Source organism: Salvia miltiorrhiza, chromosome 6 (genome assembly GCF_028751815.1).
Source record: "Salvia miltiorrhiza cultivar Shanhuang (shh) chromosome 6, IMPLAD_Smil_shh, whole genome shotgun sequence".
In the NCBI taxonomy this organism is placed as follows: Eukaryota; Viridiplantae; Streptophyta; class Magnoliopsida; order Lamiales; family Lamiaceae; genus Salvia; species Salvia miltiorrhiza.
In genome coordinates this window covers 6,117,666-6,136,151 of record NC_080392.1, presented here as the reverse complement: position 1 = coordinate 6,136,151, position 18,486 = coordinate 6,117,666, and the positions used below count along the sequence as shown (strand labels likewise).

General features: G+C 37.9%; 4 protein-coding genes across 5 annotated transcripts; 2 read left to right on the top strand and 2 right to left on the bottom strand.

The window, feature by feature from the left end:
- Nucleotides 1-1,331, top strand: LOC130988240 (calmodulin-like protein 3). The gene has a single exon (XM_057912033.1). It carries the CDS (start codon nucleotides 295-297, stop codon nucleotides 946-948), a length of 654 nt encoding a protein of 217 aa, XP_057768016.1. The 5' UTR covers nucleotides 1-294; the 3' UTR covers nucleotides 949-1,331.
- A 2,605-nt stretch (nucleotides 1,332-3,936) lies between these two features.
- LOC130988239 (uncharacterized) lies at nucleotides 3,937-7,406 on the bottom strand. Its single transcript, XM_057912032.1, has 5 exons — nucleotides 6,935-7,406; nucleotides 6,030-6,165; nucleotides 5,036-5,250; nucleotides 4,635-4,808; nucleotides 3,937-4,251 (listed from the first exon to the last, which is right to left on the bottom strand). The coding sequence occupies exons 1-5, from the start codon at nucleotides 7,139-7,141 to the stop codon at nucleotides 4,165-4,167; spliced, it is 819 nt and encodes a 272-aa protein (XP_057768015.1). The 5' UTR covers nucleotides 7,142-7,406; the 3' UTR covers nucleotides 3,937-4,164.
- A 3,756-nt stretch (nucleotides 7,407-11,162) lies between these two features.
- Nucleotides 11,163-12,633, top strand: LOC130988238 (uncharacterized). The gene is made up of 6 exons (XM_057912031.1): nucleotides 11,163-11,532; nucleotides 11,617-11,676; nucleotides 11,747-11,859; nucleotides 11,933-12,001; nucleotides 12,077-12,128; nucleotides 12,422-12,633. The coding sequence occupies exons 1-6, from the start codon at nucleotides 11,278-11,280 to the stop codon at nucleotides 12,560-12,562; spliced, it is 690 nt and encodes a 229-aa protein (XP_057768014.1). The 5' UTR covers nucleotides 11,163-11,277; the 3' UTR covers nucleotides 12,563-12,633.
- A 95-nt stretch (nucleotides 12,634-12,728) lies between these two features.
- On the bottom strand, nucleotides 12,729-18,096 carry LOC130988237 (putative clathrin assembly protein At5g35200). Of its 2 annotated transcripts, none has more exons than XM_057912029.1 (16): nucleotides 17,841-18,096; nucleotides 17,046-17,158; nucleotides 16,894-16,963; nucleotides 16,680-16,777; nucleotides 15,893-16,034; nucleotides 15,711-15,811; nucleotides 15,501-15,584; nucleotides 15,288-15,338; nucleotides 15,137-15,202; nucleotides 14,994-15,059; nucleotides 14,819-14,899; nucleotides 14,648-14,725; nucleotides 14,422-14,574; nucleotides 14,241-14,316; nucleotides 13,489-13,598; nucleotides 12,729-13,405 (listed from the first exon to the last, which is right to left on the bottom strand). In XM_057912029.1, the coding sequence occupies exons 2-16, from the start codon at nucleotides 17,142-17,144 to the stop codon at nucleotides 13,076-13,078; spliced, it is 1,605 nt and encodes a 534-aa protein (XP_057768012.1). In that variant the 5' UTR covers nucleotides 17,145-17,158; nucleotides 17,841-18,096; the 3' UTR covers nucleotides 12,729-13,075. The 2 variants fall into 2 exon arrangements, with proteins under 2 accessions (XP_057768012.1, XP_057768013.1); XM_057912030.1 differs by having other exon boundaries at nucleotides 17,779-17,997.
- Nucleotides 18,097-18,486: the final 390 nt, after the last annotated feature.

Here is an 18,486-nt window from a genome sequence, read left to right as displayed (position 1 = left end):
GAAATTGAATGGAACAAGAAGAACATAGAAGAAAACCAAAAAGAAGTAAAGTGAAAGCGATACAACCAATATATAGAGGCATTGAATTTCCAGTTCCACCAAAACTAAAGATTTTGTTTTATATTTTAATTTACAGTTACGACAGTTTCACGCGGTTTGTGGGATCAACAAACGCCTCCATCATATTTATTCCCTCCATTAATCAACAACTCCCATTTTCTCCAAAATCTGTGTTGGTCTTGTTGTTGTTGTGAGAGAGAGAAAAAAATCAACAACAACAACAAACAAACACAAATGATTACAGTCCTGCTCTACTCTCTCCTCTTCGTCTTCGCCCTCATCTATACCTTAATCTCTCCAACCAAGAAGTTTCTCGCGCCATGGCTCGAATCGTTCCGCGATCGCAAAACCCTACCGCCGCAGGATTCGATCAAGCCCGCCGCCGCCTCCGCCCCGCCGGCTGCTATCGGCGGGCTGAGAGGCGTGTTCGCGACGTTCGACAAGAACAACGACGGATTCATCACGAAGCAGGAGCTGAGGGAGTCGCTCCAGAATATCGGGATTTTGGCGGGAGAGAAGGACGTGGAGGATATGGTGGAGAAGGTGGATTTTAATGGCGACGGCCTCATCGATTTCGACGAGTTCTGCAAGCTCTACGAGTCGATGGGCGGCGCGGCGGAGGTAGGAGGCGGCGGGGATGGGGATGGGGATGGGGATGGGGATTTGAGAGAGGCGTTTGATGTGTTTGATGGGAACAAAGATGGGCGTATCACGGTTGAGGAATTGGGATTGGTTTTGTCTTCGTTGGGGTTCAGTGAGGGGAAGAAGATCGAAGACTGCAAAGAGATGATCAGAAAAGTCGATGTTGATGGAGATGGGATGGTCGATTTTGACGAATTCAAGAAGATGATGAGAGATGGGCTTGGAAGGCTTATTGCAGTTTCTTGAACACCACCTCCAAAATCAAGAGATTATGGTGTTTTTGGTAACACAGATTTAATTCTTTGCTTTACTCCAATTAAACTACCAATTACCATCAATATATCTAACTCTTGATCATCATCTTGTTTGCTTTGATTGTTTCACTCTTACTCGGGCAGATAGATCCCCTCAAAATAGCAAATCAAGATTAGTCTTTTTTTAGTGTATTTTTGGATTATTAATTAGATGTACAGGTGACTTAACATGTGGGATTGGACAGATCCTCTGCCTTTGTCTTAGATCTGCAGATTGTGTTTAATTTGATAGAGTACTTACTGTAGTAAGTGTAGTACAGTTGGAGACAGCAAGATTTGATTATTGAATGAGGCTATATATGTTTTCTTGTTGCATATTCACTTATGATATTTCAACATGTGTTCATTGGTATATGTTTGGTTATGGATTCCAAGGCTTGAGATTGGTGAAGAGTTCAGATTATTAAGATTTGATCTCTGCTGTGATGATGGTAGTATATAGTACTAATAAGTTGCAATAACCAAGGTACAATTACTTTTATTTAATTCGTGCCAGCACTCAACACGCACGCAGAGTAATAAATGTGACGAGCATCTTTCATTTTGTGTCCAATTTAAATCTACTTATATTATACTCCATGTAAATATATACTCCCTCCGTCCCAATATTCAAGTCCCGTATTCCTTTTTGGGACGTCCCATGTAACAAGTCCCCTTTCCTTTTTTGACATTAATTAGGGGTTGATTAGTTGATTTAATTATGTCTCTCTCCTCTCACAAACCAACCCACCTGCCCTCTCTCTCTCTCTCTCTCTCTCTCTCTCCTCACTTCTCTCTTCTCTCTCAAATCGTCATCTCCCACCTCCCACCTCCACCGCCCACCCACCTCCACCATCGCGCCACCTCGCCGCCCTCCCACTTCCACCCTTGCGCCGCTCTCTGCATCTGCATCTGAAGAGCGCCCACCCCTGCATCTGCCGCCCTCTCGCCTCCACCCTTGCGCCGCCCCTGCCACCCTCGCGAGCTCGTTGCAGCGGCGGCGTAGAGCGCCCACCACTCCTCTTCTCACTTCGCCTCACCGCCTCCTCTCTCCAACTCTTTTTTTTTTCTTTTTCAGAAATTAGGGCTCGTCGGAAATTAGCCTCGCCTCCACCCTTGCGCCGCCGCAGCAGCCGCTGTCCTCCGCCTCCGGCTCTCGCCCACCACCTCTCGCCCTCGGCTGCCTCCTCTCTCCTACTCTTTTTTTTTTCCAGAAATTAGGGCTCGCCGCCGCAACTGTCGCTGCCCTCCGCCTCCGACTCTCGCCCACCACCTCTCGCCGTCGGCCGAGAGATGGTGGTGTTTTGGTGTTTTGATTTGTCGTCTCATATTGAAAATTTCCATTTTTTGATTTCCATTTTTTGATGGTGGTGTTTTGGTGTTTTGATTTCCAGAAAATTTCCATTTTTCGGCCGAGAGATGGTGGTGTTTTGGTGTTTAGATTTCCAGAAATTTTCCATTTTTTGATTTGTGTTTTGGTGTTCATAATTGAAAGATTTCTCTCCTATGTTCACTGTTTCGAAATTATGGTGTTTTGGTGTTCAGAAGTTGTGGTATTCATAAGCTCTCTTCTCTGTTCACTGTTCCGGCGACTCGCACCGGCGGCATTCACTATTCCGGCTGCTCGCCCACCACCGGCAACAACAAATGGAAGACGACTGTTAACAATGCTTAAAATTTAATTAACAAACCCATAAATATGTGGGCCATACAACTTTTTTCTTAATACTACTCTCCTTAATACCCGTGCCCAAAAGAAAGGGGACTTGATTAACGGGACGGAGGGAGTAATTCATAGTGAAACAAAAAAATCTAACGTGTTCCCCCTCGTGAAACACATTCGAGTTTTGCTCAAACGAGAGGTTGATTTAAAGATATAGGTTCTGAAATAAGAAAATAATATACTCCTTCCGTCCCACCATTTTAGTCCCTTATTCTATTTTGAGATGTCCCAAAAAGATAGTCCACTTTTCTAATTAATACTATATAAAAATATTGTTTTACTAAATTAACCTTATTTAATGCTTCACTTAAATGTGAAAAGGATGTGTGAAAATAATAAATAAGGGTATAAAAGATAAAAATATAAAAATTAAATGCATTTTCTTAATATGTGTGAAAAATGAGAGGGGACTAAAATGGTGGGACGGAGAGAGTATGAAAATCGGTACACAAACCCAAACAAGTTAATTACTACTCATTCCGTCCCAATTCAATAAACCATATTTCTTTATTTGAACTCATCTCAATAGACCACTTTCTAAAATGAAAAATTTATTTACACCAAATGTTTTTATACTTCAAACATAATTATCTCTTCTTTATTTCTCTCTTCTACTTTTTAGATAAATATATTTTTGAAAAAAGTTATATTTTATTTCTCCTATTTTATTACAAACTATTCGTTTTTTAACATCTGTGTCCAATCCTTGTGGCCTATTGACTTTGAACCTATTGAATTGAACGGAGGAAGTACAATTATCGGAAGAATTGTGTTAGATGAAATATTAGTTAAAGACTCCAAACAAGAAGATTAATAATGCATAATGCCAAACCTCCAATTAGGTCGATGGGAGTTGAACCAAAAAGAAGAAATCTATGAAGTGGATCTTCTTTAAACTATAACAAAAAGAAAAAGAAATGCACCCAAAAAAGTAGGAATATAATATAAGGTGGTCGAGTAAAAAGAAGGGAAGCCGCAGCTGCGAATATCATAACGTGTTACAAGAGGCATCCAAGTCTTGTAGCAGCTGTGTCACTTTTGATATAAAGATAAATTCTCCAAAGAGAAACGCACAGACCAGAATGGAAGCGAATCGACAATATAACATCAATCAAAAAGAGAACATTCAAGCATGTATGTCACTGTAATGGTAAAGCTGCTGTACAGAAAGTAACGACGATTAACTAGGTGCTAGGGAGAGGGGTGGAGGCGAAGAAAGAAAGCCAAACGAGCAATAAATAAACTTTAGCGAGTATAACTGCGATTGTTAAGATGTCAGCAGAGAGCGGCATCACAAACCAGCACATATAATAATGTGGTCTCACACAAACTACACATACCAACTATGGCCAGGAATCTAGGCTAGATCCTGTTATTATTTGATTCTACTATAGCACTTGCCTTGCTCCAGAACCACCTAATACACACCGGGATGAATAACTAAAACTAAAACACATCCGGGTGAAAACGTCCAGGGAGTGAACCGCTTTGTTGGGCCTGCTTGAGATGCATCGTAAGGGCATAATTGTTGACCTGGAGATCAAATATGAATGAATCATATACTGGGCCTACTTTCAATAAAAATACATATTCACATAAGATGATCCAATGGGCTTCTGAAAAGCTCCGAATTCTTTTCTAGGTTCTTTTATCAGCATTTTTTGGGGGTCTGGCATGAGCTTGGTATTGAAGTATAAAACCTTTTATTGAAGAAATAGTTCCCAGTATATTGGGAATATTGCACATGAAAGGTGGATGGTCTCAACCTCTTAGTTGTGTTGTGTGGTGTGCATTTGAAAAATGAATATTTTGTTCATTTTTGCATGGAGTCTGATTATAGCAAGGACGAGAATAGTTTTACACTAGCCAACCGAACTATCGACATGCTTATGAATGTTTTACACTGTAAAACTGACCTCGAGAGTCCGTAGTTGCTCCTGGTATTGAGATACTAGCTGCTTCAGTTGATGCAACTCATGGCCCGTTTCCTCGAATTCCTTCTGTCGTTCATGTTGTATAGAAACTGCTCGCTTCAAAATAGTATTTTCCTGTAGGAGTGCTTCTAGTTGCTGCTTCAGCACTATGTTCTCCTAAAAAGCATTACAAAAATGTAAACTCAATTAGAAAATTACCAAGTATATAATCAGCTTTTATGTCTTAATTGATGACTAATACTCATTTCGACTTAGCTTAGTAAGCTTATAAAAAATACTTACATGTGACAGGCAGTTTTCAAGAAATTGAATATTAAATGAATCTCTGTTATATACTATTTTATAGGAGGTGGGTATTCAACATAAATGATTAAACCACACACCTTCTGGAAGCTTTTCGCAGCCTCTGCAGTAGCATTCGCACAAATGGACTTCTCTAATGCCTCAAGTGCTTGGGACAAACGTGCCTTAGCATCCTCTACATTGGCTGCAGTCAAGACTTCTCTAACCAGAAGCTCCACCCACTCTGCTCCGTCTACAGGAAGATTGTTTACACCAGGTGGTTCCTCTCCTGAAGCAGGCCCCCCATCATTCACCACTGTACATGAAAATGAAATAAAGTTATTCATTATAAAAAAGTGGATAAGATTTGTACTCATTTGGGCAGACACAAAGCACGTAACAACAAATGGACATAAATGAAGGTACAAGTTAGAAAAAGAATAAGGTGCTTCGTTTGACATGAAGGATGAGAAAATCAAATATGTCAATCGTCAAGGGTAACTAAACAAAGGAATACACATTCAGTGACATTCATGGCATGTGAAATCGTGAAGTGGCTAAACAGAATAATCATGAAATAGTAAAAGAAAAAAGGAAAAAAAATAAATATCACAAAGAATCTAAGCAAATGATGCAAAAATCACTGTCATCCAACAAGAAGAACTGGGTGGTAAAGGTAAACACAGTTAAGATGTCAAATATCATATGTGAGTCCAGTGTTTCTGTTCACTTGGGACAGGGCCACCAGGATAGATCTAGGAGGACTCCAAGAGAACAAGCTTCAGGAGTCAGTGAGAACAATAAGGAAATAAACAAGAACCAGAATGACTAAAAATGAGGTAGGCCATGCCAAGATTATGTGCCACCACCAGGTCGTATAGAAATTTGGAAATGGCAGCAGAATTTAATGGATATATAGAGAACCAATGATGATTCACTTAGTAGGGCTAGAGCCAAAAGATCTTCAGAAATTCAACATCTACTAATTGTTATACCGGATTTACATGTATCAGGGAGGTGTTATTTCAGAAAGCATATAGAAACTTATGAAGCATAGGTTACCAAACAAAGCACTAAAATTGACAAAAAAAAAACCTTTAGCCAAAAACTGGTCGTCAATTTCCCGGGTAAGATCGGATGAACTTGCGGCAACACTCAATCGGAGATCATTTAATCTTTTGATAGCCAAATCCAAATCATCACCAGACTCTTCGAGGGCCTTTTCCAGAAACTAGAAGTCAAAACCATTCATAACGAGTTAATTAAATTTAACATCAAGCAGAAGATATAAGAAAAATGATACACACTTTACATATTTAAATTGCTTATATGATACACACTTTCCATCTTTTTCCTGGATTGAATCAAACTTGATAGGAGTAAAGAATGTAACCAGTAAAATAACCAATAAAAAACAAAAATCTGGCCTTCTTAAGCTAGCTAGATCAAAACATTTGCAAAAGTGTGGTGTAGAATAGCATGGCATTGTAGGTCAATGAGTTAATCTCAAAATTCACTAAACATTTTGTTAGACAAGAATGTAACCTGAAATATTTCCAAAGAACGCATCCCCTGTTTCATCTGACCATGAAAGAGAATGAACAAGGCCAAGCAATTTAATGATAGTAAATTGTCTCAAACATGAAATTTACAAAACTCGACATTACCAGGTAAAATCATCGGACAATCCACCTGTTATTACCTACATTGCACATTTCTAGAGAATGCAGACTCACAAGTCACACCAACCTAAATAACATTTCATTTTTCAATAATTCGAGCAATAAAATCCCACAAAATAAATGCAATATTCCTATAAATCGCAAAAAGTATACTAATTTTTAAGATCCAATAGATATACACAAAAGAACCGAGAACAAAATTTCACCACCATTTTCCCCCAATCAAAATGCTGGAAGAACACATATTTCGCATAGCAAGAACCAGAGAATCTCAAATACAACGTGGCATAAAAAAAGAGGAAATTGAGAAACAATAACCTGTCTGTCCATATCAGGAAAGAGGGCGACAAGATGATCGATCGCAGAAGTGGAGGATATATAATTAGCTGCGGCGGCAGCCCTCGGCGGAGAAAAAGTACGGCCGGGCGAAGACGACGATGAGCAGCGGATCCTTTTACTGACAGGCGGCGACGACGGCGATTCCTCAAAGATGTTCGATCTCTTTCCGCACACTACGGCAGACATGTTTCGCTACCACAAAGAAAATTTCTCTCTCTACTCGACCACCAATTTTCTCATGCAGAATCAGCAAATGTTTCTACACAACGAAGGATATAATTCCAGAAAAGTGATCAAATGAGTTCAATCCAGATGATCTGATTCCAAAACCTTCTACAAAAACCATACTCAAAAGCAATATCCAGAACGAGCTTTCCAATTTCTCTCTCTCCTCTCTCAAAGTTAGTCTAGTATAAAATTAACGAATATATCTATAATCTATAATGAGTATAAAGCTATAAAGTAAATTGGGAAATTTATTGTTTTGCAATGCAATACTTTTTCTATTTCTTTTTTTTTAATGCAATTATTTTTTTTAAAATTACGGGAGCTATCTGAATACAATCAATTATACAACCCCCACTAGGGATGGCAATCTACCCGCGGGTAGTGGATATCCGCGAAAACCCGAACCCATTAGGGTGGGTTTGGATACCATTTGATATCCACGGATAGTTTCGTGGGTACAATTCACTATCCATTTAGTTCGTGTGTATGGGTTTGGATACTTACTATCCATACCCGTGAAACCCGTTTACCCGCGAAAAATACCCGCCAATTACCCGTCAATTACCCGTCAAATATCCACAAAAAATTCTATAAAATATGGGCTTTAAATACATATTTTGAGATTATGGGCTAGTATTTTATATTTTAAAATAGGCCAAAACAATAAGGCCCAAAGTCTAATATTGAGCACCGCAGTCGTCTCAAACCAAAGCTATTAGAAGCATTAATGTGTACTCAAAATTGGCTACGAAATCAACTTGAAGGTACGTAAATTTATAATTATAATTATAATTAATCTTTTATTTCATATATCTAATGTAAATAATTGCTTATTTCATAGGTCAAGGAAAGAATGAAAGCTTTTGGATTTGTCTTGAAGATAAAGAAGAAGAAGAGTTCAATGAAGAGTGTTCTATTTCTACCGTCGAGCAATTATAGACATTGTTCTTTGTTGGATTTTATATTTTAGTTGATGAATTTAAACATTGTTTATTGTGAATTTGAATTTAAACATTGTTCTTTGTGGATTTGAACTATGCTATTTGTGTTGATTTTTTTTTTCTATTAAATTTGTTGTAAATTTATATTTAAATTCTATTTCGTGGGTATCCAGCGGATAGCGGGTATCCGTCGGATAGTGGGTGAAGGATACCCGTCGGATAGCGGGTTTCGCGGATACCCGACGGGTAGCGGGTATCCGCGGGTAGCGGGTTTGGATACCATTTGATATCCATGGATAGTTTTGTGGGTAGCAACCACTATCCATTTAGTTCGTGGGTATGGGTATGGATAGTCACTATCCGTACCCGTCGTACCCGATTGCCATCCCTAACCCCCACGCAGACGGAACCCCACCACCACCACCTCAGGCGAAAAACGTCCTACGTATGAGACCTCAATACCAAATAATACAACACCACACACATACGAGAATGTCAACACCAAACAATTTCTTTTTTTATTTTAATACAATTTTTTTTTAATTACAAAAGGTACCTGAATATAATCAATTATGCAACCCGCACGTAGACGGGACCTCACCACCACCTCAAGCGAGAAACGCCCTGCGTGTGAGACCTCAACACCAAACAATACAATACCGCACGCAAGCGGGAATGTAACCAAACAATACAACACCACAAGCAGGCGAAAATGTCAACACCAAACAATACAACACCATACGCAGGAGGGAATGTCAACATTAAACAATGCAACACCTCAACATCAAACAATACAACACCGTACATAGGTAGGAATATCAACACCAAATAATACAATACCGCACGCAGATGGAAATACAATACCACCTAAAGTGAAAAAATATCACCGCACGCATGTAAGATTGAATTCAAGACCTCTAACAAAAGAGAATCTTTGGTTGTAATCGTATGATGCACAATATGAAAATAGATTTTTAAAAAAATTATGTACAAATATCAATAATCAAGAACTAAACTAAAAAGATAATGTGAAAAGTCAAATTATAATACTCTTTTGTCCTGAGTATAACGTGTCAACATTATTTTTTATTTCCATTAAACTCGATTAAGTATATTTTTTTCGGAGTGAAAATTTAAAATGCCCACTTTCTTATGTTTTTTTTGTAAAAATGCCCTAAGTTATTATACAAAACATTATATGCCTTATTATTTAAATACTCTTTGATTTGATGGGTTTAGCTTGGTTTTCTGTGAAAATCTTACACATTTGACCGATTTGACAGCTATCGATCATAAAAGTCAACGATTTGACAGCTATCAGTCAAGAGTACATATGACCGGTGGGTGGGTAGATCATGTGTCCGGTCGGTGAAAACATGTGTCCGGCCGGTAAAATCATGCCGAACACATGATATAGCCACCCACCGATCATATGTACTTTTTACTGATAGCTGTCAAATCGTTGACTTTTATGACCGATAGCTGTCAAATCGGTCAAATGTGTAAGACTTTTACAGAAAATCAAGCAAACCCATCAATATCAAAGGATAAAATAGGTACTTCACATAATTAGGGCATATAATGCTTTGTATGATAACTTAGTGCATTTTTATAAAAAATTTAAGGAAGTGGGCATTTTTGCTTATTAACACTTTTTTTCGGGTATTCTATTATATTTGGTCTTTTTTTATTTTTTAATAGTAATTATTGTATGTTATAGTATTAAATTTTTAGGTCATAGTATATTTTTACATTACAATCTAATCCTTTTAAGTTTTAAACAATCATATATCGGAAAAAGACAAACTGAATTTAATGGGACGAAATGATTATATTATGTAAAATTTTACATAATAGTTATACATTTGGGAAAATCTCTTTCTACACAATATTCTGATGTAGTAACATAGAGTTGGTCATGATTAAATAAAATTTATTTTTAAGTATAAATTTATATCTAAATTATTATTTTTAATATTTTATTAATAGTGATTGAATGAAACATAATCAATAGAAACTGTGAACGTTGGAACTTGGAATTATAATTTTGAATCCAATAACGTTAGCAACAATCAAAGTATTAAAACATTGTGTCTAGCGTTTATGTCCATCAAAATAATTTTCTTTCCAAAACACGCAGACTAAATTTGTTAATCAGTAATCTAATTCTATCATAAAGTCTATTAGAATGGTTTATGTCACACAAAATCATAATTGAGTTCTCGCTTCAAAATATAATTGTTAATTAAGTGTATTCAAGCACCTTAGTCTATTTTTTTTTTTTTTTTTTGAAGGAAACAGAACTTTGATAAAGATAAATCAGAATTTACAATCTCAAATTTTTTTAAGGGAATAGAACTTTTATAGATAAATCAGAGTTTACAATCTCAAGAAGCCATGGAGAGTAATCCGACTTCCAATAAACAAAGCTTTTACCTCTAAAGCAAAAGCTACGAGCGCATGTGCAGCTCTATTAGCGCTCCTACAAGCATGACGAAAATCTATCACCACAAATTTGCGAGCGTGCTAAAAAACTTTCCACAGATCATCGCACAAAGATTCTGCACCCGACCCGGATTCTTGTAAGACATGAATAGCAAAGATTGAGTCCGAGAACACCACCATCGGGCCATAGTCGTTTTCCAAACAAAAACCAATAGCCACCATAGTGTATTCGAGCACCTTAGTCTATTGAAATGTTACGGTTCGGTACTATTGACCACGGTTCCAGTTCAAATGGGCACCTCCAGTGGAAGGTACTCAAATATTTTGCAATTGGCAAAACCTAAAGAAGCTTCTACTATTTTGGATGTTTTTCAGTACACATGATTTTATTGCAGGAACATAGGCAATAGAAGTAATCAATAAACCGTCTGATAGTTTAAGGCATGTGTTAGTCTGAAGAAATCCGCACACCCTCTACTGGAATTATGTTTAATACAATTTCACTGCATCGCATTAAACATAGTGATTTTTTTTTTTTTTTTGAGGGATTAAACATAGTGATTTAAAATGCTAGTGATAAGTGTTTGTGGGAGGTAGTTCCACAACAATAATACTATTTGTATTCAAAAAGGTATGGCCTACATCATACTTCCTTATAGTTATAAACCCCATTCTCCTTCTTATCTGCCTGCTCTTCAACTTTAAAAAATGGCGATTCAATTCATTGCTCCAAAACCCCTAAACCCTCTTCTTCCTCTTCACATTCAATGCAGAAACTCAATTTCTCCGTGCAGAGGAGCGCAATTGTCGGAATCAGTGGCGTGGGAGGAGCAAATTCCCCCAAACGCTATCCGCCGGAAGCGTGATCCGTCGTGGCGCGGCGGGTTTAGCCTAGGGGTAGATTTGGGATTGTCGCGGACAGGCGTTGCCATTAGCAAAGGCTTCACTGTTCGCCCCTTAACGGTATAATTATTAGCAATAGAATTAGGTGTAAATAACCTTGGAGTCTAAACTAGTAGTACATGTGTATTGTGGTGGTTTGATTAGGTACTTGAATTACGAGGGCAGAAGCTTGAGCTTAGACTTCTTGATCTTGCTGAAAAGCAGGTGCGTGTTATAATGTAAGAAGTTGATATGAGGTTTGTATTGGTGGATTGAGTTATGGTGATGATAATAGGAAGTTGATGAATTCATCATTGGGCTTCCGAAGAGCAGCGAGGGGAAGGAAACAGAGCAGTCGAACAAAGTTCGTAGTGTGGCCGGAAGGTTTGCAGCTCGAGCTGCAGAGAGGTACATTCTATCTATGTCTACTTGAGGAATGGAATGTAGAGATTCTTGTGTGTGATAAATGATGTTGATGCAGGGGATGGAGAGTATACCTACAAGATGAGCATGGAACCTCTTCTGAGGCGCTCGAGCACATGATAGCCACGTTATAATCTCCTCCATTTCCATTCTCTCACTCACTCTTTCTACATATCGATGTTGTTTAATTGTAATATTGCAGAGGAGTGAGTAAATCTGTGCGTCAAGGAAAACTCGATGCTTATGCTGCTATGGTGAGCCTACCCTTACCCTATCATCCGCGAAACTTGAGGATGCGTTTTGTTTGAGTGATGAGGCATGATTGATAAAATAATTCACCTTAATTGAGCGTTTGGCTTGCATGATTGTAACTCGGCCCGCATCTAATCATCCAACTGAGTGATTATTTATTATCCTGAAATTGGGTGGATTGTTTATAATCACCCTTCCAATCCTATCAATCTTATATATCCCACCAGACCAAACGCCTCCGATGAGTATTATGTTTGTAAAATGTAAATGATGGTTGTGTTAATTGGTTCTGCAGAAGGTGCTTGAAAGATATTTCAGTGAATCGGGGAAGGGGATTGAGGCTGTTGTACCCAAGCAGCCACACCTTCAAAACAAGCTGCGTGAAGGTCCTCCAAAGGATATAGACTTTTACTCACCAACCACCGATACTTACTAACTGTTCAAATTTTGTGTATCGAGAAATATTGCATGAAAAATCAAATTATTCAAAAAAATATATATTGAAAACACAGGTGAAACAATAGAGAGAATAATACTTCACGCAGAAACAATTACCAATTTACCAATATTGAGCAATAAGATCTCACCCGTTGCAAGATTCATATTCAATTACCAAACTTTTGATTCTTTATGGAAAAATATTATAAAATGAATGTTGCTACATAGTACAGATCCAAGGAAAACAACGGTCCAAAAAATTCATCAATAACATAGATTCCTCCCGACCAACATGGTCTACGAATTTTATGCAACTCTAAAAAAAATACAAAAAGATTATATACTTAATTATTCAAGAATGAATTTTGATCTAAACTACTTCACTCACACAACATATGATACAAACAACCATATCTATCTCCAATACATATAATAATAATCATCATCATCAAGAGAGCTAACCATCTTATAATCCTAGTATTTCCAACAAATGAATAGGATGAATTTTCCTTCAAATGAGGCCCGAATAAGGATTGTAGGCTTGCACGGGCATACCTGCGCCGTATGGGTGGGGCTGGACCCCGGTCACGTACGGGTTCATGGGTTGCTGTGGGCCCATCATCATCGTCTGCTGCTGCTGGAACATGAAGGGATGTGGCTGGTTCGACATCTGCACGTTTGGTGGTGCAGCCACTGCGTTGGACGCGTAGAATGGATCATGTGCCATCATTGAGTTCCCCATCGGGCCTTGCTCCCACGGGTTGTAGCTTGTGGTCTGGTTGCTTCGTCTGATCGCGTCGTCATATAAACTGTCCAGCGTGAGCATGTCCAGCCCTCCGGCCTTTTTAAACAAAGGTTCGTTTGGTCAGTGAAGAATGCTTTGGACTGTGGATGAAAAATCAATCTGGAGATTGGGGAACGTACCAGTTTGCTCGTTGCAGCAGCGCTCTCGTTGGAGCTTGGAGCTGTGACGAGTGCTAGCTCCCAGCCAGTGGCTCCGTTTGAGAGGTTTGGTCCGGTTGAGGCCGGTTGTTCTGCAACATGCGTAATGGCAAGAATGCAAGTTAACAAAGACGGCGTTTTGTATATATCAACCTTATCTGTAAACTTAAGACAAGTCGAGTAATAGGTGAAGTTCACCATTGCAGAAATGGTTATTGCTTAAAAATTGACAAACTTTGACCTGATTTTGGTTTTCGACATGTTTTATAAATTGTAGCAATAAGAGCACAACTTTTTTATTTGTAGCAAAATAGACACGTTCAATGCATTTCGACAAAATCATTTTGGCCTCAATACACTCATACGATGTCTCTGGAGTCATATGTTGCGAGTACACACTGCCCAATGTGCAAAAAAATCATGCCACTGATTTTTCGGTCGTCAGGAAACAATTTAGCGTGTCTATTTGTTACAAATTGAAAAGTGATCTTACTATTGCAACCACTTCTAAAATTTGTTGGAAACCAAAATCAGATGAAAGTTCCTGAATATTTTAGCAGCTAACCCTTGAAAAAAATTTGAAGATGGTGTTATAATTGCAAGGTTGTAAAAGTCATGTGAAAATCGCAAATTCGACTAACATTTGTGTTATTTCCAGCATTAACCCTTCCTTTTATCTATTTGTAGCAAAGCCGAAGCCTGACAACGCTACACTAGGATCGAGGAAAACTTACCAGCAGGCACAATGGCCAAAGCCAGAGCATTTTTCTCATCCAACTCAGTTGCAGCAGGGGCGGGCTCGTTCAGGCCCTACACAATGAAAAATATAGTCACTCACTTGAATGTTGGAAATATTAAGACGTGAAAGCTGAAAGTATCGGGTAGTTCCATGCATCAAGTATACTGAATAATCACCAGCAAATCGGGAGGTGGTTCAGAAGCTGGAGTTTCCACTTTGACAGGTTCTGCTTCTGGTTCAGGTGGAGGTGGCGACTGCAGCTGCTCGTCTTTTACCTCTGAACTTGTTTTGTACTCAATAGCCAAGATCGCCTTAGGCTTATCATCACCCTGTTTCATTTGAATTTATAATACCACAAGAGAAATGCCTATATATGATTAGGAGAATTTAGAAGATCTGTACCAGATCTTTGCGGGCTGCGGAAGCACGTGGTGCATCTCGAACATACTCTTCCATAGCTTGCAGAAACGATGCCGGCGGCTGTACCACTCATCGCCATACAAAGGATGTAAGAAACATATCGACAGCTGATGGAAGTGATATATTTGGCAAAAAAGTATTCGGATATCAAACCTGCTCGATCTTGATAAATCGCTCTCCACGCCCAACATCAAGATTTTTACATATTTCGTAGAATTCTGACAATCTCTCGGCCTAGAAAAAATTGCATTGCAACAAAATTAGTTCATTTGAGAAGAAGTTCCGCATTTACGATCTTACATGAAATATAATTACTTGAAGGCTGTACCTGCTGCCCAGCTCTTCGATATATATCCAAAGCTTTAAGAGCATCGTGCCTTTGCATCTCGAAGAACTGTCGAAAACAAAGGTTCTAAGTTTGTTCCATGAAAGTAAGAGATATTTAGAGTAATAAGAAGTCCTTTTAGTTACCTTGTCGACCAAATTTACGGTGCCATCGCTTATCGCGCTGTAAATTTTTATGCTTTCTGAAGCAACCTACGAGAGGAGAAAAAAGGTAGAGGATTATAGACAAAGTCTGAACGAGCCATTTTATCTGTGGCAGAGTAAAACAGGGACTCACCATGGAAAGCGCTAATTGAATGATGAAATTATGAAGAGCTGCTCCCTGGGGCTGCATTATGAAAATGTGGCGCTTCAAGTTATGATATAAAGGAAAAGCTAAACGAGGATGTGACTATTTTACTGCACATGCAACGGCACCAATTTGAAAATCAATAATGAAGCATTTTTACAAATGTTCTACCATCATTGAACTTATTAACTATCGATCTACCTGACAGCCAATCACACGGTGAAGAAGCTGTTGTAATGCTGGTAAATGCTCGAGTAGGTCTGGTGTGTCGAGATCTTTTGTTCTCTGCAATTCAATGAAATATACCAAAAAAGTAGAAAATCAACGACATATGTCTATGTAAATCGGTGTTTATGAATTTCTAGAGAAAAACAAAATAAATGTAAATGAGTGTTTATGAGAGGAACCCACCGGACGGTCTGTTTCTATGTCGTATTTCAACACTCGGAAACATTCCATCCTCTCCTCCAAAAATAGTGCATAACAGCGCACCCATGCCGAATAATCCCAAGCTGCTCAAAATGCAATATATTAATGATAAGTTCGTTCCCTTGACGTCTTTCTAGAATGCTTGGAAGCAAATAAATCCATACCGTTAGGGCTGGAGTCATCCTTGAAGTGGGCTAAGTTAAGCATATGACCTCTGCTCCTACCATAATTAATTATTTCTTCCTGGAATGTCGGGTCAACCTCTCGCAACGCACGATGTATAACAATTAGAGTCTTTAAGGCAACCTATGCAGTTAGACAAAAGAGATATGCATGGATCAGAACTAGGCTGTACATTTCTTATAAGAAAAGACAAAAACATCACAATACTTTCATGAACTAAACTGCATCACTAGAGGTAGCCAAGAATATAAGAATAGCACTTCTTCTCTCTCAGTAGAGGAAGACTCGTTATGCCTAGATATAAATATAACCGTGGATACACAACAGTATGCATTTATATAACTCAAAATTCAAAATGTATCAAAATCCTTGTAACAAGAGCATCTAATGCAAGCTTTGACGTCACTTTATAGACGGCTGGAAATTTGAATCAGTCGGAGAACAAGAACAAGTCATTTATGGATATTATTAGGAGAACCGCACAGATCTAGTCTTGAACCAGATGACTTTTTTTTTGAAATTATAAAGATGGAAATGGGTGAGAATCAGGGCTCGGGAAATAACATTTTACGAAGTTGATTGAATCATAATAATGCATAATCATTTAATTCATATTAACAAAAAATGCAACAAATAACTTCCATATTGCTATTGGAACAGAAGCAACAAACTGAATTATCATCCATCTTTTTCAGATACCTATCAATTATTACAATTATGCATGAAATCATTATAACACAGATGCTCAACATGATCCTGATAACATACCGCCCAATTATGAGTCTTTGCCAATCTTCTTGCAAGGGCATGTATACAATAAGCAACATCAGCTCGAGGCCTGGTGGCCGATACAGCAGCAAAGACAGCTGGAAGTTAGATTGCAGATACAGTTAGAGATGTCTCCTTTTACAAGGCTAACTAGAATCGGAATCTAATAGAACACAATGAATACAAGGATATCCAATATTTTACAAATAACAACCTTTAATATGCCTCTCCTTTGCAGGGCGTTCGACATGGTTTGTTGCCTTAACAATGGCAATGTCCAATTCCTGTAAAACAAGAATGAAGTAAAATCATTAGCAATCGCAATAGAATACAACTTTCTATCATGCAATAGAACATAAATAATACCTTGTAGCCGCTGTTTATTTTTGCCAGACTAACAGTCGTGGTGTCCTTCAGGGCACCGAGTGTTTTTCGTATACTGCTCTGTGTACCGCCACGTGACATTCTGTCTCCAAATTCTACAAACAATGATACAACGAGCTAATATACATCACTGCTTACTTCATTAAATATATCTCAACTTTCAATTAATTCTACCATAAGTGAATTCATAAGAAAAGCTCATTCTACCAAATCCACAATAATGTACATTTAAAACGGCAAACACATCTACAGATACTAAATCTTGAAAGATACTTACAAGAATAAAAAATATATTCCCGCTGCATTTCCTCAACATAAAAGACTAACAAATCCAGCTAAACTTCATTCATTCAATACAAAATAAACCCTAACCAAAATAAAAATCAAGAATCCAAATTCCAAATTCACCATGAAACCAAAGCTTGTTGATCTTCACACACAAATGCTTCTACACACTACCGATTGAATCTCATACAAAATTCCACCATCACAATCGCAGATTACTAGAAACAGTGAATACACAAAAGCTGCAAATTCAAAAATCACAAAACAATCACTCAATATGCCAAGAAAAAATTGGAGAAACCTCTGTGCAAAACAACACGCAGTTAGGCATAATAAATTAAACACATAAAAACAAATTGAAACAAACACTGAATCAAACAAAAAAGATAAAAGATCTAAAACAAGAGCAGATTTGTTCACAAACACTCACCTTTTTCAGCTCAAATCCTTGACAGCCTCAAACACGAGAAAGAAGAAAAGACAAAGGAATACCTCAATGAAGAGATGCCAATACAGAGATCGGGAGCCGAAAAATGCTCTGACTTTCAGCTCGGAAATGTGGTGGAGAGAGAGAGAGGGTCCTTTTATTTGTTTGTTGTCTCTAGAAAAGAATAGTCTGCAAAAAAAGACTCTATGAATCTCTTCTGGTTGGCCGTCGGCGTCATTATTTTTACCTTTTTTTATTGCAAACATCAATTATTTATAATTACACAAATTTATATTCTGTTTGCACAGCTTCTATATTCTGTCCCTGTCTTACACTGTCAATCGCCATTTTCTTTATTACCTCTACTTTTCTTGGATTAGTGTGTATTTCAATATTAAATCCATCGTTTTCTGCCAATTATAAAAGAATTTCTTGGACTTCACTTTTAAGATAAACATGTTTGGATCTGCTTTTTGTGAATTTTTGACATTTTCTAATTAAAATTATTTCAGAGGTGCATCATATATTTATATGGTTAGGAAATAAACAAAGTGAGAATATAAGGTTGGTTAATATTAATAACAAGATTAACTTCAGTCTTCAGATGTTCATGACAAAATTTTGGTGTCAAAATAGGGGAAGAGATAATCCTTTTTAAAATGTTAGTGAATCTGTTAGTGGTGTAAAGATCGTATTTTAAATATGAATAAA

What these genes read in the sequence shown, in the direction of transcription:
- LOC130988240 (XM_057912033.1), top strand. Translation starts at nt 295, where the DNA reads ATGATTACAGTCCTGCTCTACTCTCTCCTCTTCGTCTTCGCCCTCATC.
- LOC130988239 (XM_057912032.1), bottom strand. Translation starts at nt 7,141, where the DNA reads ATGTCTGCCGTAGTGTGCGGAAAGAGATCGAACATCTTTGAGGAATCG. An exon ending in CGACCAGTTTTTGGCTAAAG is followed by an intron (nt 5,251 to 6,029) that starts GTTTTTTTTTTG and finishes TTTCATGTACAG; the next exon opens with TGGTGAATGATGGGGGGCCT. An exon ending in CTGCGAAAAGCTTCCAGAAG is followed by an intron (nt 4,809 to 5,035) that starts GTGTGTGGTTTA and finishes AATGCTTTTTAG; the next exon opens with GAGAACATAGTGCTGAAGCA.
- LOC130988238 (XM_057912031.1), top strand. Translation starts at nt 11,278, where the DNA reads ATGGCGATTCAATTCATTGCTCCAAAACCCCTAAACCCTCTTCTTCCT. An exon ending in TCACTGTTCGCCCCTTAACG is followed by an intron (nt 11,533 to 11,616) that starts GTATAATTATTA and finishes TGGTTTGATTAG; the next exon opens with GTACTTGAATTACGAGGGCA. An exon ending in TTGATCTTGCTGAAAAGCAG is followed by an intron (nt 11,677 to 11,746) that starts GTGCGTGTTATA and finishes TGATGATAATAG; the next exon opens with GAAGTTGATGAATTCATCAT.
- LOC130988237 (XM_057912029.1), bottom strand. Translation starts at nt 17,144, where the DNA reads ATGTCACGTGGCGGTACACAGAGCAGTATACGAAAAACACTCGGTGCC. An exon ending in AAAGGAGAGGCATATTAAAG is followed by an intron (nt 16,778 to 16,893) that starts GTTGTTATTTGT and finishes TCTAACTTCCAG; the next exon opens with CTGTCTTTGCTGCTGTATCG. An exon ending in AACCACCTCCCGATTTGCTG is followed by an intron (nt 14,317 to 14,421) that starts GTGATTATTCAG and finishes TTCATTGTGTAG; the next exon opens with GGCCTGAACGAGCCCGCCCC.